Source organism: Eriocheir sinensis, chromosome 67, assembly GCF_024679095.1.
Source record: "Eriocheir sinensis breed Jianghai 21 chromosome 67, ASM2467909v1, whole genome shotgun sequence".
Taxonomy (NCBI): domain Eukaryota; kingdom Metazoa; phylum Arthropoda; class Malacostraca; order Decapoda; family Varunidae; genus Eriocheir; species Eriocheir sinensis.
The window spans coordinates 3608008-3630513 of NC_066575.1; the positions used below are offsets into that span (position 1 = coordinate 3608008).

Below are 22506 nucleotides of genomic sequence, written 5' to 3' on the forward strand. Positions count from 1 at the left end.
AACAACAACTACTACTACTACTACTATTACAAGTGCCTCTGTGGTGCAGTGGTTAGCGTGCCTAGCTACGAATCCATGGGGCCAGGTTCGAATCTTGTCCTGGGCACTCGATATATTAATTTTGAGGGGCTAGAGGGCATCCTAGGTTCATGAGCGTGTGGAGGGGGAGGGTGGCGAACAAAGGGAGCATGTGCAGCTTTGGGAAACTTTTGAAAACTAAGCACTTTATGGGGAATTTTGAAAGCATTGGGGTAGCTATAGCCCCCCTAATTACGGCCCTGATAACTAACCCAGCTGTTCATTCTCCCGTTTGGGCAAATTGATGAATAGGTACCTGGGGAAACATGGGAAAGGTAAACTGTTAACCTGGGACGGTGTACTTGTCCTGTGTCCCGGGTTAATGGTTCTCACTCACCACAAGCTTCAGGGCCAATGCAACGGAGATGAGCACCGAGGCCACACGCAGCTATAGTGGCTCCCAGTGTTACTTACCTTACCTTCTCTTGCTGCTACCATTACTTTCATTATATACTACAACTAATACTGTGTGCTGCAGCAAATTAGAGACTGTTCTTGGACATCTACATATCAGGTCTTAGTCTAGTTGGTAGCTTGTTCCACACATCAAGAAGACCTTTATGCTACTTTTACCATGATTCCACCAGTTAACAGTGTTACTTCTCTGTTTAGCCACTGAGGACCTACTCACCATGAACAAGAGCAGAGGAAGTTAAACTCCGGCATTGTCACCCACAGTCATGGCAGGTTTTAGAGGGTTCTGGGTAGCATGCTAACCACACCTTGACCAATGAAGGGAAACTGTCATGCCCCGGGATTTTCTTTTTCTCTTCACTTCATTCTAGCCACTCCATGGAAATCTGGTTGCATTTACATCTAACACATTGAATAGTCTTCTTGCCCAATTTTACTCTCCCATTGAAAGTTTCACTCAATGTCCTTGAATGGCTGAGTTACAACTTTCTGTGAATTGACTCAAGCCAACTTATTTGTTATAAATGCAGCCTTTTCTTGGTTATTCATTTAGTGCCTGAACAGTGGTTAGCGTACCTGACCACGAATCCATGGGCCCAGGTTTGAATCCCGGCCCAGGGGGGGATCGGTGTGCAACTCACCCAGCTGTTCATCCTCCCTTTCAAGCTGGTAAAAAGAATGGTTACCTGGGGAGGTAAACTGTGGCAATCCTACACTTCACACTGGCCTGTGTCCCGGGGTAATGGGTTCTTCTCATCACAGGCTCAAAGGGCCAGTGTGATGGAGATGAGCACCACAGCCACGTGCAGCCATAGCATATGCACCCAAGTTTACTTACTATTCTGAGCCTCATGTCATCAAACTTTGAGAACGAGTCCAAATAAAAATGCTTGCACTTTTTTCCTTCCATTCTAAGCTTTGGCCGGGCCTGAAACCTCATCAACGGTAAACGGTAAAGCGATAACAAAGAAACCTTTCAAGTGATGTCTTTATATTTTATTTATTATACAGAGTAAACACAGGGCAGTTTTGTACAGTACCACAATCAGGTTTAAAAGGAGCAAAAAGTTTCTAAAACTAGTACTCTTCCTGTCATTACTAAATATCATTACACAATAATACAACATACAAAAAAATGGTGAAGTTTCTTATATAATGATTATAAGAAATTAATAAACAAAAACATGTTCATACTGGACGTTACAGTACACTTATTCACCATTGTGCTCAATTGGGGCCTCAAAGGAGTTTATGATTACTTTTTAATTAATCTCTCTTGTGCGCTGATCCACAACACGACATAAAATGATCCATTGTGCTAAAAAGGAAGACTTCACACCTCTATTGTCTGGTTTCTTTCCTGAACTGTGAATTGCAATGAACTATTCAAGCACTTCTCAAGTTTTGTGGGGAGGGGAGGGAGGGCTGAGGTTAAATATCTCACTTACTTCAATACCTTTCTCTCATTTTTTTTTTATTCTTTTATATAGTATAAACTCTGAGAGGAGTGTAGCTGCTTTCATACGATAAAAAAGAAAAACTGCTGCCATATTTCACGTCGCGGTGAGCGGTTGACTGCAATTGTAGCTGCACTGACGAAAACGCGGCTGCTCTAGGCTGTCTACTAAGGGCTATGAGTACACGGCTTGCAGACTCTCCATTATGTGCGTCTGGCTCAGGGCTTAGACTGGGATCGTCCTTAGCTTGGTGGGCAAAAATGAGGGGATGACGCCTGCCTGACACTGCCACCCTACTCTCTCCTCCTGTGTTAAACTAAGACCCAAATGCAGCATAAAAAAAAATGTATCAGTGATGGTGTGGGAGATCCCTGCTGGAGGAAATCTTTGGTTTGTCTCAAAACATTTTTACTTTACATTTTAATTCGCTGGCAATCTCTCCAGCGTATCAATTGTTCTTTTTGTTTTCCTTTCTCCCTGTATTCCATGCTGCCACCATCTCTCCCAGGTGAACAAAGTACAAAAAACATTATGCACGTTTAAACTAATAAAGTGACGGTAAAAAGTAGACAAAAAGCGAAAACTGTATATAAAAAGAAAAAGCATAGTACAGAATGGAGATTTGCAGATTGGATAAATACTGATATCTTTGGTTCTGGCAATCCCCATGTAGTCAGCTCTCTCTCTCGCTTTCTCTCACATGCGCTCTCTCTCTCTCTCTCTCTCTCTCTCACTCACTCACTCTCTCTCTCTTACATGCTTGCACTCACTCACTCAGTCAGTCAGTCAGTCTCTCTCTCTCTCTCTCTCTCTCTCTCTCTCTTGCTATGGACAAGTCACAATCTGGGATCTAACGGCACAATCCTGAAAATCCTACTGCAGACCGCAAGTGAAAAACTATATATAAAAAAAAGCAAACTGTATGTATTGCACCTTGTCACTATTTGATATCATGCCAACACGAGATAAAACAAGATCAAAACGCAAGAGAAAAACAAAAACGGAATCGCACAACCCGGCAGTTTCCAAGTCAATTCAAGAAAGCAGTTAAATTTGAGAAAAAAATAATAATCGACTGTTCACAGCAGAAAGAAACCAAGACAAAACGCAAGGTAAAATGGGATGGATAACTGCACGGCCTTGTAGTTAAGAGGAGGGACAAGCATGTGACTGGCAAGTGGTGTTATGTGGCATACCAGGCTGAGGAGGAGGAGGAGGAGGAGGAGGATGGGGACAAGGAAGAGGAGGTGATGAAGGAGTATGACGTGGGTACATAGGTATGGTGGAGATGGGGAGAAGGTGCAAGGGGTGAGGTGCAGGTGTTGGTTGGGGTGACGACGGGCTGAGCCAGTGATTAGTTACCTGAGGGTTCATGTGTGTGCCACTGCACCCTTCACTCATATAGCCAGAAACACATACACATGATGCAGAAAAAGCCACTGGATACAAGATGTGAGAGGGAGGGAGGGAGGGAGGGAGAAGGGTGAGATAATGATGATGATAATAATAAAAATACAAAAAAGAACTATAGCTGTCACTGAGACTTTGGACACTGATGACACAATAATATCAATAATGAATACACTTGTCATTATTTGGGATGAGCATTAATGAAAACGGCTCACAGTTTACACGACTGATCACATTGCTACTGGAAAATGCACAGAGCAAACATCCACAAGACTTATCACTTTGGGCATATGAAGAAATTGATTGTGCTGTCCACCACTAAAAAACACTTTGATTTTCAACAGCTTGGTGCAAACTTACAAATATTGTACAAGGAAAATATGAATTAGCCTACAAAACAATGTACTGACCTAAAAAAAGGAGGTATATTGGAGAACCCACACAGTTTTTTTTTTTGTAACACAAAAAACGAGACATGTTTTAGTCATCCTACAGTGTGTAAATGAAACATGATTGTCTCAGCTACAATTGATGTTTTCTACCATGATAAAAACTGACTGAAACAAATAAACCCTTTGTGACTTAGTGACTACATGTGACCTTAGACGTGGGGTTCTGCATCATACAAAAATCTCTAACACCAACAACAGTTTCACACAATGTCCTCAAATTCATGATGTTATGACATTGCATCATGTATAAAATAACATTATATTAGAAGTGCAAGCTGTGCACTTTGAGTTTTCAAAAATTAAAAATTCAAGTGGAAGTAATAAGGAGGATGAGATTCTATAGCTAATATCAATATGTCTATCAGAAGTCGAGATTCATAGCTGGTTATCAAGTTTACCTTAGGAGTGTAAACAGACACTGTACAAGTATAAGTTATATGAGTCACACTTGTCAAATATTTCGTTGAATACATTAAAAATGCACTATGTCATTTCACAAATTTTCATGTAGTTGACCACATCTACTCTCAACATAACAAATACTTCACTGACTCAGAAATTACCTACATGGGTTGAAACTGAGGTCTCCCAAATTGTCCAGAAATTCACTCTACAACTCTTCATACAAAATGGTAGAGGGAAAATGGTAACAACAACACAGAGTCATGTGTTGGTCAGGTTAGTGTGGGTGGCAACACACACCCTTCCAGCCCCGCCACCTGTTGTACACACTGGATGCCTCGCTACAGCCACCTTTAAAGCACTCAAAATTTCCAGTCTGTCACACTAAGCACTTATTGGCCCTTCGTCAGTGCCACCAGCCACTGGGCCTGGCAGCACTGCCTTCAGAACGCGGGTCGCCGAGAGGCCTCTCCGCTTCTCTCTAAGTTGCTGCTGTGCGACAGAGCCCTACAAGCAAGTAGCAGTGGGCTGTTTAGACAATCTTCAGGGTCACCAAGATGAGCAGACTGCCAGCCAAGGATTTGACAGCAGTCCGTGGGAGTATACTACAAGAGATGGCCGAGGGCTGGGAGCAGTCTTTTGTATAATTATACAATCACACAGATCAACATAGTCTTTAATGAGCAATTAATAACAGCATTGTCATGTTACTTTATGATGCACACTTGAGGTCCTCAGTACGGTGCAAAGCGATTGTAGCTGCCTCTGTAGACCGCCTGTAAAGGGAAGCAGAGTAAGTACAGAAGTTTAGGGATATGGAGAAAGCAAATCATAGTAGAATTTAATCCTCTCACCTAACACAGGTAAAAAACATTTATAATCTGTAGTCTTAGAATCAAAGTAAGGAAATCCATAGTTCATCCTTTTGACATACATTAAAGAGAATAAAAGTTGTGTTGGATTTGAACTCGGTAATAATTTTACACTCAACATTAATTTTTAGGCAACAGTATTGAAACACACAAATGTAATAAAAAGAAATAATTTACAGCTGTAGAATCAGAGAATTATCATCATGCAAGTAGAGCTTTAACATTTACAAAGGCCATGCAAGTTAAGAATTCCCCCCCCAAGCAATGCCACTCACCCCGTAGCCAGCCACCGGTCCAATACCCGATGCAGCGGCGATGTATGGGTCGGGGTAGGGCCTGTCACTGTAATAGATCGATCTATGAACGGGAAAAAAGAGGGAAAAAGTTTTCATTAGTAAGCGGGTCCTGGAGTACATAAGACGGTCTAGCTACCCGACTAGAGAATGGCAGGCACGCCGCAAAAACTCAGGCAATCAGCAGCTGCTTTTTAGTTCTGGTGGCATGCACTCAGATATTAGAGGATTGTGAAAACAAGGAATTCCATAACTCCATCACCTAGCAAAAGAAAAATGCTCCCATCTTTGGCGTGAATAATAAAACTGTTACAGGTTGCTAGCAAAATGCATCACATCACCGACCTTGGGGTATAGCTAGGGTGTAGAGGGTTTAGCTCTGTGTTGATATAAACTTTGCCAGTCATATTTCAAGTGACTTTCATCTGACAAAACAGCAAAAATTACAGAGAAAAGTCAAACACCAGCAAGTTAAATTAAAAGTTCAATAAAAACTGAAGAAATCTGTCTATGCCAGGACAAAATATGGCTATGTATTTGGGTAGATGTGGAACAAATTAAGCAAGTGTGCTGGTTTTCAGCATTGTTGGGAAGACAGGATGTGGTAGAACTGATGACAAGGAAAGCTGAACATTGACTGGTACTGAAGACTGTCTAATTGTCTGAGTTTTTGGAGTGACTGTGGAAGGTGCTACCATCATGCAACATGCAATAACAAAAGCTACTGTAACCAAATTGTAGTAAGTTACAAAACTTTATGGCAGGTGATTATGCATAAACATATTGAACCTACGTTATAATTAAAACTATGCAGAAACAAGTGGTGAACACAATTTAGTTTAACAGCTATATCTATAATTTACAGCTCCAAATCCACAGGGGCTGAAGATGGCATGGTTACAAAGGAATCCTTTTTGCATAGTTTGGTGAACATTAAAGTAAAAGATGAAAACAAACCAAAGTAAATGAAAAAAAAAATCCATCTTCACCGCCCAAGTGACAAATCAGCTCACACGCCCATGCATACAAACTGAGTTAAGGAGGCATTATCATCCATCATAATCATCCCCTACAGATAAAAAAGTAGTGCTGTGGTAAATTCTCCATAAATGGTATTATAAGCTAGCTGTCAAGAAGCACACCAAGTGACATTACACTTCAAAGGAGGTGAATTACAAGGAGGGTGAGCGCAACTTCCCGTGGTCCACCAACCCCAGCGTTATCATGTCCCAAACACAGCTACCTACATACTGAGGCCACTCGGACGGATACCAAACATTAAAACCTCTATGTAAAACCTCAAGAGGCACATGAGTGAGGAAAGAGTAAAAGAATACAAGTGCAGTCATTACAGAATTATCTTGGCCGGTTACGGTAGGTGCTCATGGAAGAGGAGGAAACAGGAAGGAGAGGAGGACACACACACACACACTCTGTAAGGCCACACACCACCGTAACCGTATGTACACTGTTCAGGAACACCGCTTACTTCAGAAAAAAAGTAATAATAATATTCCAAAAAGCATGCATTCAACAAGGGTCTGTCTTACCAAAACTCTTTGTCATCTATCTTATTTTGAAACAATCGTGGGCTCCAATTTATGCCAGAGGAAAACTTTCACGAATCACTGACGGTTGAAAATAAATCTGTTAAATTCATGGTGATCATATCCCTCCACTGATAATCAAGTCAACAGAAAATACACAATGTCAAAGTATTTGTCTCGCCATTCATGAAATTGATCTGGGCTGAGTAGGAGCATCCATTATACAGATATCTTATTGTTATCATCATCATTGTAACATGTCAAACAACAAAAATAAGTCAAATGAAATGGATTCTACTTCATTCAGCTTCAATCAATCATTTCATAAACAGTTGCAACACAGCTGTGGTTCCCTCACTTTGGCCCTCACTGCCACAAGCTACTTTGCCCCACTGATAAGCTGTCAAAATTATTACCTCATTGACATTTGAGTCACTGATACTGCATTGATTGGTAAGCAACCTTGATCATAATCCTATCATTAATTTTCATCAAATCACAGAATCAAGACCTCACACTACCTGGCAGAGCAACAGTCAATGCCCGATGTAGACAGATAAAGCTTCAACTCGAGAAAGAAGCTAGGATGAAGATTTGACAATCACAGCTTGCCAATGAAAATATTAAATTCTGATTGGATTCGCTAAAATGATATACAAAATAAAGTGTAATTTGACTTCACTAAAATAAGTAGATATAAAATAATTTTGAGGCACTGGTGTGTAATGCGCAGGACTATAAAAAATTGAACGCATGATTACCTCGCTAGGAAATATTGATGAGCAATGAGAACCTGCATAATGGGAGACAGTTATATAATTAAAAAATAAAAATGCATAAGTAAGAGTTGTGGCAGAAAAGTACTACTTTTGTGCCACTCTGTTCTGAAACATGTCTGCAATCAGGTACAAAGTGTTTATCGGCCGCAGGAATATTTTTTGTGTTCTGTTCAACACAATGCCATATTAAGGTTCTCTGTTACTGTTATCTGAACAGTGATGGTGGAAACCATATCAAGTTCAGTTGATAACAAGGATTCACAGGAAGGTTTGCCAGTAAACAGCTGATACTTAATGGTTTGCTAAGAATCAGTTATTTAATATGAACAAACAACACTGATGACTAAACATATCAACCACAATTATGAGGCATGAAAGCCTCCACTCATGTCTGATGAGAAGACCTTTACTTTGACTGTGTTCCTGCCCCACAGGGGAGTGTGATGGTCCTAGCACAGGTAATCAAAATGGGATACAAAACATCAATAGAAGTCAGATGCATTGCAGACAGTTGTGGCCACAACTGAGCCCATGGTCAATACCAGACACCATTCACCCAGCTTGTGTTACAACTGAGCTATTGTTCAGTGTCCGTCATCATTCACTGGAGAGAGTTAATAACACAACAAGAAGCAATGACAGACACACTTCCATTGGACTGGGTCAACAAAAGTGAGAACTGGAGTAATCACCCACTGGAGAACTTACTAATGAACTTATAAAACCAACACACCATTTCCTGCGAAGAGGGTTGGAGAAGGGAGATGCGCAGTTCCATAGTTTCAAAGTTTCCCAAAATCATATATGGCATGTCAACTTACTGATTCATTATTGAAGATGTAGTTAGGAATCACTTGCTATTGCATCCATACTAAAATGAAAACTATTACATGGCCTGGATGGCATGTGGCGCATGTCCAACCGAAAGCATTGCCTCTGTCCTTATATTAAACTAGTGCTACATTTTTTATTCAACTCTGATAAGATCTACCTCAAAACTGGAAAAGACTATTCTCAGTGGCTAGGAAAGACACGTAGCTGTGATGACTAAAAAAATAAAATAAACAAATGCATCTATACTATGAACTTGACTATTGCTCATAACATTGAAAATAAAAAAATATCACTGGGGCCCATCATACACAGAGCACCTGTATGCATGAGGTGAAGAGGAGAGAACCACAGTGTGCAGCTTAAACTGGTGTGTACACATGTAGATTGATGTGGACAGCTTTGTATGGTATAGTGATGATTTTCTTTGGACTAATACAATATTATCTTTCAAATCATATGTATGACCATACATAGATATTTGTGAATGGTTTGATGGAAGATTAGATGACATAAGACATCTTATTACAGAATCTGTAATATACTTCTTGGAATCAGATTAGTATCATGGAAATCCTCTGAAATTAAGTTGCATAATTCTTTATAAAATTTAAAGAAAACAAACATATCTGAGGTGGCAACAGTTATGGAGTTGGCACATGTGTACACACCAGCACACTCATACCTATTTCCTTAAGATTATGAATGAAGCAACCTCTCCTCACCCCCTTCTGAGCTCTCGGAACATACAAATTACTTAGCACGACTTCTCTTACTTATGAGATTTCCCTGAGTATGAGAGCTAGAGTGAGTGAGAGTGAAAGAACTGAAGACAAGAGAGGGAGGTGCCACCTGGCCCTTTTTGCATGATGGCTGTAGGCAGGCACCAGGCAGGCACCTCCCTAGAGCAGCACTGCCCTACAGCCTGGGCAGTGCTGCCCCGTCCTGGCCTAGCAACTTACCCGGCGGCGATGGTGGGGTAGGCGGCAACAGCGGCGGCAGGCTGGGCGGCTGCTGCAGCCACTCCGTAAGCCCGCGCAGCGGCGGCAGTGTAGGCATTTGCTGCTGCTGCATAGCCTGCCTGTTGGGCCGTTGAGACAGAAAGTGTTGGTGTTTTAAGGAGCTGAGCGGCCGAGGCCCCGACGGCCGCGGGGGCGACCGCACCGACGGCAGCAGCAGACTGGCCCACCGCTGCTGCTGCGGCGGCAGCTGCTTGCTGTAATGAAAGGGGGTGGCTCCTTATTCATGCAGGACACACAGCCAGCGCAAGCATCATAATGCAACACTACGCCATTGCAGCGCCACACACAAGACGCAAATCAGGACGCGCTCATCATGGCCACAGTCCAACACAGCAGCTTTGGGTGGAAAAATTTACCGACTGACACTTGTGGTCTCAAGTGTATCTTTGATGAAATTATAAAACCTCACTAATTTGTACCTCAAGAAATGGGATAACAAGGCCTAAGTTTGACATAACACTTTAAGTATGATAAGTTGCTTACAATTTAAAAAATGCAGCATTCTTTCCTTATTATCAGACCTTTAGAAATATTAGGGATAAATTTGAAGGTGCCAATATTCCTTAGAAAATAATTTCTGTCATTGTGTAACCATATAGATGCAGCTTGTAGTTGAGTTTTTGAGTAATGTCATGCCATCACATCAATACCTGTGGTTGTCATTTAGTTATTTTCATGAACTACCATATTTGTGCCCCTTTTCTCTTGTCTGTGTTGTTCCACCTTCACAGCGTGGTGTTTGGAGCACCAGCAACACCTCAGCCTCTCACAGTCACACTTCTTGTCGCTTCCAGGCCACGACTCTCCAATGTGATCCTTTATTGTAATTCATTCAGCGTATGCACCGCCCACCCCTCATGAACCACCAACACCCATGCACATGATGACTAGCACTTCTTTCATCCTCTTGGACATTTTGGCCAATCTAAGACAAGAGCTTCTTTCACTGTTTCCCTCCACCACCTTGGGTTCCCACAACTCTCTGCACACACGCATACTTCCTACCAATCTCTACTTAGCAAATCCAAAGTACTTTTACCAATGTGAAGCGCAAGAAGATAGTCCTCTTCTATTTTTCACATAATTTGAATGACAAAATTTTAAGAGAAATATTTGATGAGATGCGCGAGAGACTCGTAACTGATGCTCAGTCTGTCTTCCAAGAATTGCCTCAACTCTCAACATTGAAGCAGCCCAGAAATCACTACTTGGTGGCAGTGTCATACCCAAGATTAAGGTGACATTTTTTAGCAAACTGACTGAATATTCAACATATACCTTATTGTGTTTGTAAAATTCTCTATTGCTATAAAAGAATATGAGTAACATCATTTTACTTTGTCACAACCACTGCAAAGATTTAAAAAATGGCCATACCGTGACCTGCACACTCTTTACTTATTCAAGAAACTGCGTCACCCCGATGGACGAGTGTGTTCCAAACTCCACAGCTGATTCAGTCAGCCCAAACCTACCTTTACTAGCACAAAGCACAATGGAACACCCTTTTACTATTTTGGTCTTTTTAAATGACTGGCTCTCAATAACAGAAGGGATAACACTGTTTGGGAGAAGAGTACAAGAATGGCAAAAAGCAAAGGTACAAATTACTGAATGACATTAAACATAAAACATCAAGTGTTGCGGCATTATATCATAGACTTGCAATTTACAACCCTTGCAACTATGAAAAACATTTTTGTTCTTATTTCAGGTTATGCTTTCCTTAATAGATATTCAAATAGCCAATGCTTATGTGAGTGAATAACCACAAAATATTACTATAATGTTGCACTGTGGGTCGCTCAGGAAAATCAAGGTTAATAAAAAGCTTGCATAGAAAACAGAAAGTAACTAAAAGGCGCCAGGCATGACAACAGAGTGGAAGAAGAATGAAACAGGATGCAAGAATTGTTTGTACAAAGCTGAAGCTAATGAGATGAGAGGCTGTGAAAATCTAAGAATGCAGAGCAGTAAGGGGAGGAAGTGAGACAAAAAATAGACATTCAAGAATCAGATGTTCACGGCAAAAAATCCAGACACTGAAATTTGGAAGGAGAGAAGAACAGTTATGGTTGCAGGATTACATGACAAGGAAATAGAAGTACAATTTACATGATTTGCATCAACACGACAGTGGGAGACAGATGTAGCCATGCAACTAATAAGGACAAGACAAAAATAATAATATGGCTAATTTCTAGAGCAAAACTGAAAAGTGAAAGACACTATATAAGGCTTAGAAATTAAAATAAGATGAAGAACAACCATGATTTTAAAATATACTGACATCAGCTTATATGGTATGTAAGTCATGATACTCACACATCAATGGACAGAGGTATGCACACCTTAGTCTAAAAATGTTTTACCTGAGTCAGGTGGAATCTTCTCCATTGGGACACAGTTCTTGTCGAAACCTTATGTTCTGGCATCTACTTAGGTGCTTATGAGGGCATGCACTAGACTGAGTAGTACCATACAGTATAAAATATAGAAAACTTTTACTCTTAGGGATGCAGAAGCATGACTAGAAAAAGACAGTTTGATTTTGCAAACAAATCCAGACTTTTCCAAGGGGCTTTCCAGTTGAAAAAGATAGAGAAACAGCCCACTTGATGCTACCAGCTCCGAGACTAAAGTCCAAATTTGTGGCAAGGCAGTGGAGGGTGACAATGCAGCAGAAGCAGAGACAACAGGAGGAGTTTGTGATGGGGAAGACATGGTGGGCTGCGCTAGGCTGTGAGGTTTGCAGGCAGCTCATGCTTGGCCACTCCCTTTCAATGAACTACCACAGAATGCTAGTGCAATTCAATGGCTAGAAAAGCAGCAACAATATTTTTGACTTGGAACATTACATAAGGGTCTACAAGCCACCCCTTAGTTTACTGTGTGGAAAATTAAATTGCTTTTCTATTCCCATTGGCATATGAGTTGAGAGAGGAACTAAAGTACACATTCCTTGACAATATTATGCAGTGTTCATTACACTGGAAAAAGTAGGGCTTACACTCGGGGAATTACAGTTAGAGAATTACAGGCATTATAAGCTGAAGTGTGCAAAGGAAGTGTTTCAATTACCAATGCACACTTGGATGAATTTCCCGAGTGTGAGCTCATGTCAACCGCAGAGGTTATACAACACTACAGATTTATGTGTTCTAAGTAATGGCTGATCCTCACAAACAGCAAGTATCAAGTGTTCTATGATTTGGCTAGGAGGAAAGAGACATCCAGGGGTGGAATATATTGAGCTTGGGAAACTTAAGTGAAAATGTGTTGCTGGTCCAAGCTAATGTAAGGAGGGGGGCAGTGTGGCTGGTAGCAGAAGGTTCCTAGTGAACATTCACGTGAATTTGTTAAGGGGGGGGGGGGGGGAGAGAGAGAGAGAGAGAGAGAGAGAGAGAGAGAGAGAGAGAGAGAAAAAAAACATCTAGTACTTCCCTTGTTACTATGATGTTATGTCAATGGAACACCAACTTTCCTGGACTAGTGAAAGGTAAAGCATGGGCCAGGCCGAGGGGATTCAGCCTCCCCTGGACAAAGGAAGATCTGAGGCCACTTGGTTGTCAGTTTGTCAAGTGCGACTGAGTGAAACTGATAAAGGTGACAAGGCTGTGCTTTCTACTTACTGGGTTCACCTGTAGAGGAGTTGCAGTGGCTGCCTGGGCTGCTAGGAAGGGGTCATAATATACTCCGCTGGAAAAGAACCAAGAATTTGAGCACCACACCCAGGAGAGAGATCAGTTATCCAGGAAAAAAAATATTCAGTACTTCAACATTATTCTTTCAGCACAAGTAAATGGAAGTATATTCAAGTTACAAGATAAATGTGGTTTAAGTTAATCCTGATCAATGAGGCTTTCATATTATCAAGAGTTAAGAGATGCATTCTTTTCTTTTATATTTATATTACCAAATAAGACTTATGTGTGATATGAATGTCTATGCAAACAGTTATTGAAATAAAATAATAAAGGAGGATGGATTTCACTTGGCAAATGCAGGAGACATGATGAGAGTCAAACAGTGGCTGCAAGTATACTGACCCGACAGTGTCCAACATCTCGCACTTCGCAACCCTCCTTGTCATTAACTGCTGCTGGTCCACTGAGGGATCTTCATGAGACTTAACTGCTACCAACCAAGAAAACACTAAGTTCTATCTGGCAGAAGCTGGATGTGCCCAACCCAGCTTCACTAGTGTTTAGGAGCTAGCCAATCCACACATCTTATTCCTCAAACCAATCACTACTTACCTGAGGCCGGAGCAGAGCAATCCAGGGGTCCTGAACTAGCTCCCAGACTCACACTTGGTTTATTGGTCTGACACTGCTCCCAATAAACCAAACGTCAGTGTTGGGTCTAGTTCAGCGGCTAAAGAAATCCTTAATCCAGCAACACCTATAACATGTGTTAAAGCGTTTTGCGAGACTTAAAGATTTGGGAAGATGTGGTCTGGTGGGGCTGTCAGTGTGAGGTCTTAACGTCTGTCTCAGTCGTGAGTTTAGTTGACTATCTACCACCCGGGGTTAATCAGTGACTTATTAGTTTTCTAAAAAGCTCTTAATCCTCATGTGTTGCTTTAAGTGAAAGAATAAAATCCCTATTAATCTGAATGCAAAGTACACAGAGAGGGCACAGGAAGTTATAAACAATTAAAATACATTCAAACTTATTTCCAAAATCCCCAAGCATAAACCGTGCTAAATGCGTGTGCAGGATAAATCCAGAGCATAGCACACATTCAAGTCAACAACACAGAAAAAAAATCATCTACAGCTAGGTTGGTCTGTACGCAACATACTAATGGTGGCTCGCTGTAGTTAAGGAGTACATCTTGCTAAACCCAAGTTGTTTGGATGATTTCATGTCAGTCCATCAACTAATCAAGTCAACTTTTTACAGAAGATATATTAAGGACTAATTTTTAATGATCATTGTGTGGACAGCAATCAGTTGAGGGACTCCCACAAATTCTACTTCAGTGTAGGTGGTGGCTGGCCCAGCGCAATGCTCCCTTACTAGAGCCATGAGTAATGATGATACACAGCATTAGGTCCAAAAATAAACCTAGCAGTCAATGTCACTCCCAACAAGAGGTGAGAGGTTAAATACATTCCCAAGGTGTCAGCAGCATTATGTAATGATCTAAACAAAGAGTTATGTCCAAAAGTAAGAGTTGCCTCTGATGCAGAGCCAGAGGTATGCCAAATGAAATGGAATGAGATGTGATGGCTTAATCCAGGGACCTTCATACTTTCATATATATATATATATATATATATATATATATATATATATATATATATATATATATATATATATATATATATATATATATATACACATACATATATTATATATATATAGTCACAGGGCAATATCACTAATATGATTATTTCAACGTCACTAATGTGAAAATCAGAAAATCCATAACAGAATTGCTATTTGCAAATGTATAAATAATGACAGTAGTTGTAAATAAAATTTGCCGATACACGGTGCATTCTGATTGTAAAGAAATCAGTCGTTAACACAGTGGGCAGAGCCATGCTGGATGACATGTGCTTCACGCCTCAGGATCATAATTATTGGTGCATTTCACTCTTTTACACACAGGAAGTGGTGAGCCGAGGCAGAACACCTCGCAGCTATTTGTTTGTTTTGATACAAACCGCTGCATTCACTGGGCAGCAAAAGATGGATTTTCTGACCTGACATTGCCCGGTGTACCATAAAAAGGGAAAATTTGGATTATGAAATTTTGATCTTTTAATTTTTAGGGTCATTTCAAAAAGTTAATTTAATAAACATTATCATAAGTGGAATTTCTTTAAATTAAATCTAGTTAGTAGGAGTGAGCAAGTATTGTTTTTTTACTGAACAAAAACTCTTAGAATGTGATAATGTAGTGAGGCCTAAAAGCTGACTTATAACTTCAGTGTCATTTGAAGAACTAAGACATGTCAATGGGACTTTTATATGTGAACTTTGCTGCTTTTAATTTCACAAGTGGTGAGGGGGCCAGTGTGTGAGCCGACTTGGGTGAGAAAACATAGCACAGTCACTAATACTTTTCTCTGGGTGGCATATCCTCTGGGGGACACGAAGGCACAACTCTACTCACAACACTACAACCCCAGCTAGTGTGTCGGCAGCATTCCAGGTCACGGGCGTGCGGCAGCAGGCGTTAGGGCTCCTCTGCAGCACACACGCCAGTGACCGGAGGCCTCACGACAGCACTAGAGGGCCACACACCAGAGAGCAGCCAGAGGCATCTCCTCACAGGGTCCAACGATCCCTCCGCTATTAAGACGGAGGTTCGTCTCCATTATAGTAACCTACCTACCCTTAGGGGGTCAAGCGGCAGACAGTGTGAGAAAATGACAAATGCTGGCTCGGGTGACTTACTGAAGAGGAAAGTATGAGGGATAGTCAGGATGGGCCGCAGAACACTCCTCAGGCAACACACAGTCATGGCATCCTTGCCAGTTCCTCAATCCTGGGGCAAACTGGCACCCTTTCCTGAAGTGCCTGGGATGGTGGGTACATTTCCAAGGTGAAAGTGAATCTCTACACAACTTAAGTGGCTACCTCTCCTAGAGGCTTTGAGTGCTACAACAGGCCCAGTGACCGAATGCCACGGGATTCATAAGAGGCTACATGTAGAAACGAGGACAACAAAGAGTTTTTTGTACAGTGACTGCCAGAGACAGGTGCACTGGTGCGGCAGAGGCAGCAGCAGCAGCCGGGCCAGAGTGAGACGGCAACACTGATCCTGCCACCACTGCCACCGCCGCTCCTGCGTGTTGTCCTGAGGAGTGTGGCGCGGCTGCCGTTCTCGTCTGGTACTGAAACTTACGGTGTGTAGCCATGCAGAGCTGTGGCGGCAGCTGTTAGTGGGGTGGGATGACGTGCAAGGGCAGTGGCCGGATACGTCCGAGCCCTGCCACGCTGGATCGCAACACCTCGGAGGGCCGCCGCTGGAGGCATGCAAAATGATCAACATTCATTACAGGCACAACTCACTTCAGACGGCAGGCACGGGACAGCAGCCTCTCCCAGTTCCAGAGGCCCGAGGCTTGCCAGACACGCTAAGGGGATGGGCTATGCGGGTTCCTGGCCCAGACACCACACCAAACCACTGACATGGGAACATCTCTCCTGCACTTTTGCCTCCAATTAGCCATTTATTACTAATGAGAGGCATCTAAGTTTATAAGCCCTGGCATTTTAAGATTAAATTTTTGTGGTCTACTCTGTCTTTCTCACACTATTTATACTTTTAGGTTTTGATAAGTACACACACAAACCTAATTCAAATAAATCAACATTAATAATACATGCATGGTTGTATCTATTTACAGGAATGTTATGTGCCCTCATGGATGCATACATGGAGCAATGTACAACTTTATCAATGCCCAGCACGCTAAGGTGGCATAAGTGTTTTCTTGAGTTTGGGTTATGCTTATGAAGTAGAGTGGTTATTGTTAGCAGTAACCAGTATTCTACAACAGAAGTAGAGCTCTTCCAGTTCTCTAAGTATCTGCTGATCCCCGTTTTGTTCCCAGTCCACCAACCCATGGCAGAAACACAGGTTTACGAGAACACTGCAGGATAGCCAACCACACAAGCACATTAAACCAAAGCTTAACCTGACATTAACCTCAGCATCTTTTACTAGCGTAAAGGAATATAATGCAACACACACAAATGCCCAGACACACACACGCTCGCATTCCCTTTGATGCCTCCATGTGAGTGGCTTAAAGTGTGGTGTGGTGGACCCTGAGTGGTGAGTTAGGTAGCCTCGGGCATCTGGTGAGGAGAAGACTTGCTGCCGGAGCCCATACTTCCTCCAGGGCCAAACACTAGCCAAGCCTTGAATCACAATCCGACATACGGTGCAGGCTGCTACAGGGGTTGAGTGCACTCTTCAGTATGTAGTAGCTAAGATCCATGGGGGGGTTGCAACACAAAAACAGTCCATAGAGTGGAGTCAGTAAGGGGGGTCACCATCAGTGCGACAGCCACAATGAGTGTGGCTGCGGAGGGGGCCAATCCACGCAGAGGGAAGCAGTCCAACCCAGACAGATGAAAGCGTCATCTTAAGGTCAAAATCTACCCTAAGCACAGGAGGATGAGTGTTTCATAATGTAGACCACAGTGAGTCAGTGGTTACTTCTCCACCATAGCACTACAACTAAGCATGCTCCACGTCCCATAAGACACACAATTTCTTCACGTGATTATTACTGTGATTTATATCAGTCCAGTCTCGTTCATTTATTAATGCAGTCACGTAAAACTTTTAAGATTGACTTAGTGAAGGAGTATCTACAGAACAGAGCAATGAGCTGGCAGTTTTCTGAATTTATTATGTACTTGTCCATTCACTGATGTGTGTTAGGCTGAAAGAGCTGTGTTTTCAAAGGCCACGTGTCTTGGGGTGCTGCTTGCGCTGACACCCCGAGACATACAACCCTCGGAGGGACAGCAAACTCATCTAACACGCCCAGAAGGACACTAGAGCTCGGGTAAGTTGCCGTGAAGAGAGGGGGAGTTTTAAGTTACTTACTTTTATGATGCAGCATTTTCATATCCGTGATACCTACAGGCCTACGGAAACTGGACAGGCAAGTTTAAGTGACAAACCTGTGTGTTTTCTTTTGTACATTTAAAGAGTGCTGTTAATCATGGAAAGTTAACGAAAATAACCCATTCAAGCATAAAAACAAGAGCTGGGTAGTGACCTAAGTGTCCAGTGAAAAAATGAAAGTAAAAAATAAATAAACAAAAGAATATCAGTCAGTATTAGGACTGTCTAAAAGAATGGCTATGCTATGTATATATTTATATGTATAGAAAAATGAGAAAACCATAGTCAAACAGTGCAAAACTTTGAACTACGAAAACTGTGGGGACAAACCAGCGCATGGCCATTACTGCCGAGTGGACCCCCAGTTCCTCCAGCGCTAGTTTTTGGTCGTGTGCTAATAGAGTAGTAGCAGTAAGTAGTAGATCAGGTGAAACAGATCATTTCAAGCCAAGCCAATCTAACAGGAGTAACGGAGGTCGGAGCCGAAACTATGACTACTGTACATTAAATAGACGAGGTTGACGTCAACGAGCTTTAGCAATCTGTCTGAAGGGGCAGGAGGGAGTGAGGTGCCCGAGGCCCCCCTCCATGGAGTGTGTGGTAGGGTAAGAATGTAATTAACATTAAAACAAAAGGGTAAAAACTCTCATCACCGATGCATAGTAATATTATGGCAGAGAGAGAGAATAATGACGATTAATTCATGTCAAGTGCTAATAAACCCCATGCAGAGGAAAGTGCATTCAACCACAATAGCCAAGTACCTTCTACCACTCGCCTTTAACATCGCACCACCGACACCAACTAAAATAAGGAAGAAAGGTAACATAAAAAGGCACTTCAATATGTGTGATTTAAGTACCTTAGTAACACCCTAGTTTCACTCACTCCTTAAAAATCCATTGAGGATTTAGAAGTGTCATATATGTTACCTATGTGATGGCAACATTCTTCTCTCATTTTGGGAACCACTCCAGTAATGCACGTGTTAAAGGCGAAAGAGAGAAGAAATCTTGTTCATGACCATACTCAAGGCTGCTACTGTTAAGCTCTGAAGTGATTACAAAAAGCAACATCTTTTTTATTGATTATTAAACTGCAATTCAACTGACAATAATAGTAAATCAATATCAATGGAAAGTAATAAAATTATCCTTATAATATTGACAATCTATGGCTCATTAACACCAAAAAAGTACTCATTACAACATCTAGGAAACAACATGGACAGTACAGTAATTATTATCTTTTTCTCTCATTAATGGATATTTTACACTCAACCAAGCAAAGAGAGATTGATCAGTCCAATGCCTTGGTGGGGTTTGCTTGCTGTCTTATTGGACAAAACACTGCAGGCATTCCGCGTCCAGGAGGAATCTGAGCAACAGGGAGGCCCAAGGTCCACAACAGAAACGCGGTCCAACCAGTAGCACTCGGGTCATGCTAGATGCAAATCCAAACCTACGAGCCAGGAAAAGTCCCGTCCAAAGCCAACCAATCAAGTCATTCAACTATCTAGGTTTTACCGATATTTACCAGCTCAAGCTTGAGAGACCACCACACACTGACTTGGGTAAGGCGAGTGTAACCTGCGTGTGCCGTTCGTGTGTCTAGCGAGGGCTTTTTCGGGCGTCTCTCACTTCAAACTAACCCGCTGGAGGGAGAGTGAGGTGGGGTATCAAGAGAGTGCGGCTGCTGGCTAGTGATAAATAAGTCAATCCAATGGCAAAGAAAAACATGGTTCATCACTCCTCTACTAATGATTATTATTATTATTATTGCTCGTCAGCTCAAGGTATATTACAATGCAGTGAGTTTCCACTAAGACAACAAGCACAAAAACCCACAGGAGTAAAAAATCCAATGGAAGATACAGGCACCACTTAGACTAAAGGGGATCTAAAAGAGAGGAAGAGAGGTGGAGGAGGAGGGTGAGGGTGATGTGAGAGACATAGAAAGCAGAGGATGAAATATGAAAGGCGCATGGACAGGTAAAGCAGTCCCCAGTGCAGGCCAGGCACTGTGCAATACTCCACTCTCCTGACTGATTCAATACAGAAAAGAAAAGAAAAAAAAAATAGAACTAAAAACCAAATATTTGTAATCACAACAGTAACCATGTGGTGGGTGAATATGCAAGATACATATACCATCATTTGACAGTGCCTGAGCCAACTGAAGTCAAAAGCACTGGGCTCATGCTACCCACAGCTCCAATTTACATCAACGTTCAATGGGGTGAGTGACACGTGTCAATCCAAGCACCTGGACCTCTAGTTTGCTGCTTGTGATGTTATACTGCCTTGCACTGATTCACCACTCGAGTGTTTCAACTAAACGTCCAAGTGCATTCTAACAAGTCAAGAGTTCTTAATTACTGCAGTTTTAAAAATTTCTGAATAATTAAAAACTAGTTGATGCATACATACAGAAACACAAAGCAAAAGCAAAGCCTCAGTAAAATAGAGAACTTAAGTACTAGAGAAGTGGCCAGTGTTAATCTAAATTTAAACATGGTTCAGTAAGAGTTATTAAGTGCATTGCCAAGATTAATGTGACAAATTATCAATCTTTTTCTTTTTCTTTATAGTACCCCTTTTTGTATAACTGCTACGTCTCTTCAATTGCCAGACCAATCTGGTACAAGGTGAGAAATTTGTGTGACTGGAGAAAAATCAGCGTGAAAATTCTTTGCAGAGTATTTAGTGCTGATGCGTATTTATTTAAGGCCTTGAGAAAAAAAAAGGAAAAAAAAATGGTAGTTAGAGCACAAAGGGTGGAAAGTGAGGAGAAATATGATACTCGCAGGTATGCCAAAGCAGGACGCAGTGCCAAACATCAAGTCTGCCAGATAACTAAGTGAGGGACACTAGTGGCAGCCAGGCAACAAGACTGGCACTGATACGAGGCAGCAGCTGGAGCTGTGACATGTGGCACTGCTGAGTTATGGAGACACCAAACCAAACACCCATGACCAACACCAAGAGAATGAGCTAAATCATTAATTTTCGCTCACCCACGGCAGTTGGCACCATTCCATTTCTAGCGAGTATAACTAAAAGGTATAAAAGAAAAAGGAAAACTAAATAAATACCAAATCACACATGGTGATTGACAAATATCAATCAATCAGTCACAGAAATTAACACATGGCATGTCCTTTGGTATAGATCTAAGAACACTGTACAGGTAAAATCTCTCTGTATACAACCCTGAGGTTATAATGACTAATGAAACATGGCCTCATCAACAACACTGTCATTCACAACTGAAGAAAGCCACAATGCCTTGCAGTCCACAGCAACAGAAACAATAAGAGGAATTAATGAAAACCCTCCAAGCTGACTTATCAAGTACAGGAAATGTATACGTACTTTCAAAACCTTACATACATAAAAAAGTAAATGATAAAAAAGAAAGTCATTGCAGCTCATAGTGGCTCTTTCCAGCACTGTTGTTGATAAATTAGTTAAACTGAAATAAGAAAATAGAGTAGACCATAACAAGCTGGTTGACTACACAGGAACAATCCCGTGAGTGCTTCAGGTGAGTGGGCAACACGGCAACACATTCCTGAGTCTTACAACTGGAAGCTAAAACATAGAGACTAACTGTAGAAGTATTCTTCACATCATTCATAAAAAGGTGAATAAGCTTGTCTTTAAGAATAGTATAAAAAATAATGATAGTAACAATGACAATTATGGTGTCTTGTCTACCTTCTTGAGCACTTCTCTCTCTCTTTTTTGTTTTTACAGTGATGCAACAAAGTGAAGCAATTTGCAATTATATCTACATGGAGGCAGTTAAAACATGTAAAATTTGTCTAAACTGGGTCCTAGTTAGACAACAGTATCAATTCCATTTTCATACTGGCAGTGTTAGACCATGCTGTCATTACTTAGACTAGGAAGCAACATTACTGGAACCCTAAGAAGTGCAACGAGAGCTCCATACACTGTGAGATGAAGGAAATGGAGTAATTAAAGCCATGGGAGAGTGAAAGGAAAATGAATAAAACCAAGGCAGGGAGGACGAGAGGTACAGAGGGAGAGGTAGGGTTAGAATACATAGTATATATACATACATATATACATATACATATATATATATATATATATATATATATATGTATATATATATATATATCTATATATCTATATATATATATATATATATATATATATATTGACAGGAGAGCTTTCTGTGAGGAGGGGGAGTAAGAGTTTGTAGGCATACCTTAGTAGTTTCATGTCTGTGTTTGTCATGCAGACACCACATTCATAGGTCCCCAGAGCAGAGTGGGTTTGTGTGTGCATGTGTGTGTGTGTGTGTGTGTGTGTG

At 41.4% G+C, this 22506-nt stretch overlaps 1 protein-coding gene across 15 annotated transcripts in view; it reads right to left on the bottom strand.

The window, feature by feature from the left end:
- Window positions 1–1473: 1473 nt before the first annotated feature.
- The window catches only part of LOC126987959 (RNA binding protein fox-1 homolog 1-like), a 101442-nt gene continuing 80409 nt past the window's right edge, over window positions 1474–22506 (bottom strand). For 5 of the 15 annotated variants that reach the window (XM_050845629.1, XM_050845623.1, XM_050845628.1 and 2 more), the window contains 6 exons: window positions 21179–21217; window positions 16423–16543; window positions 13190–13256; window positions 9498–9751; window positions 5361–5442; window positions 1474–4989 (listed from right to left, as the gene is read on the bottom strand). In XM_050845629.1, coding sequence (XP_050701586.1) covers window positions 4948–4989; window positions 5361–5442; window positions 9498–9751; window positions 13190–13256; window positions 16423–16543; window positions 21179–21217 — 605 coding nt within the window. In that variant the 3' untranslated portion in view covers window positions 1474–4947. Of the gene's footprint in view, window positions 4990–5360; window positions 5443–9497; window positions 9752–13189; window positions 13257–16422; window positions 16544–18926; window positions 18967–21178; window positions 21218–22506 lie in introns of all 15 variants that reach the window. The other 10 variants (XM_050845633.1, XM_050845632.1, XM_050845631.1 and 7 more) reach the window with 10 other exon arrangements.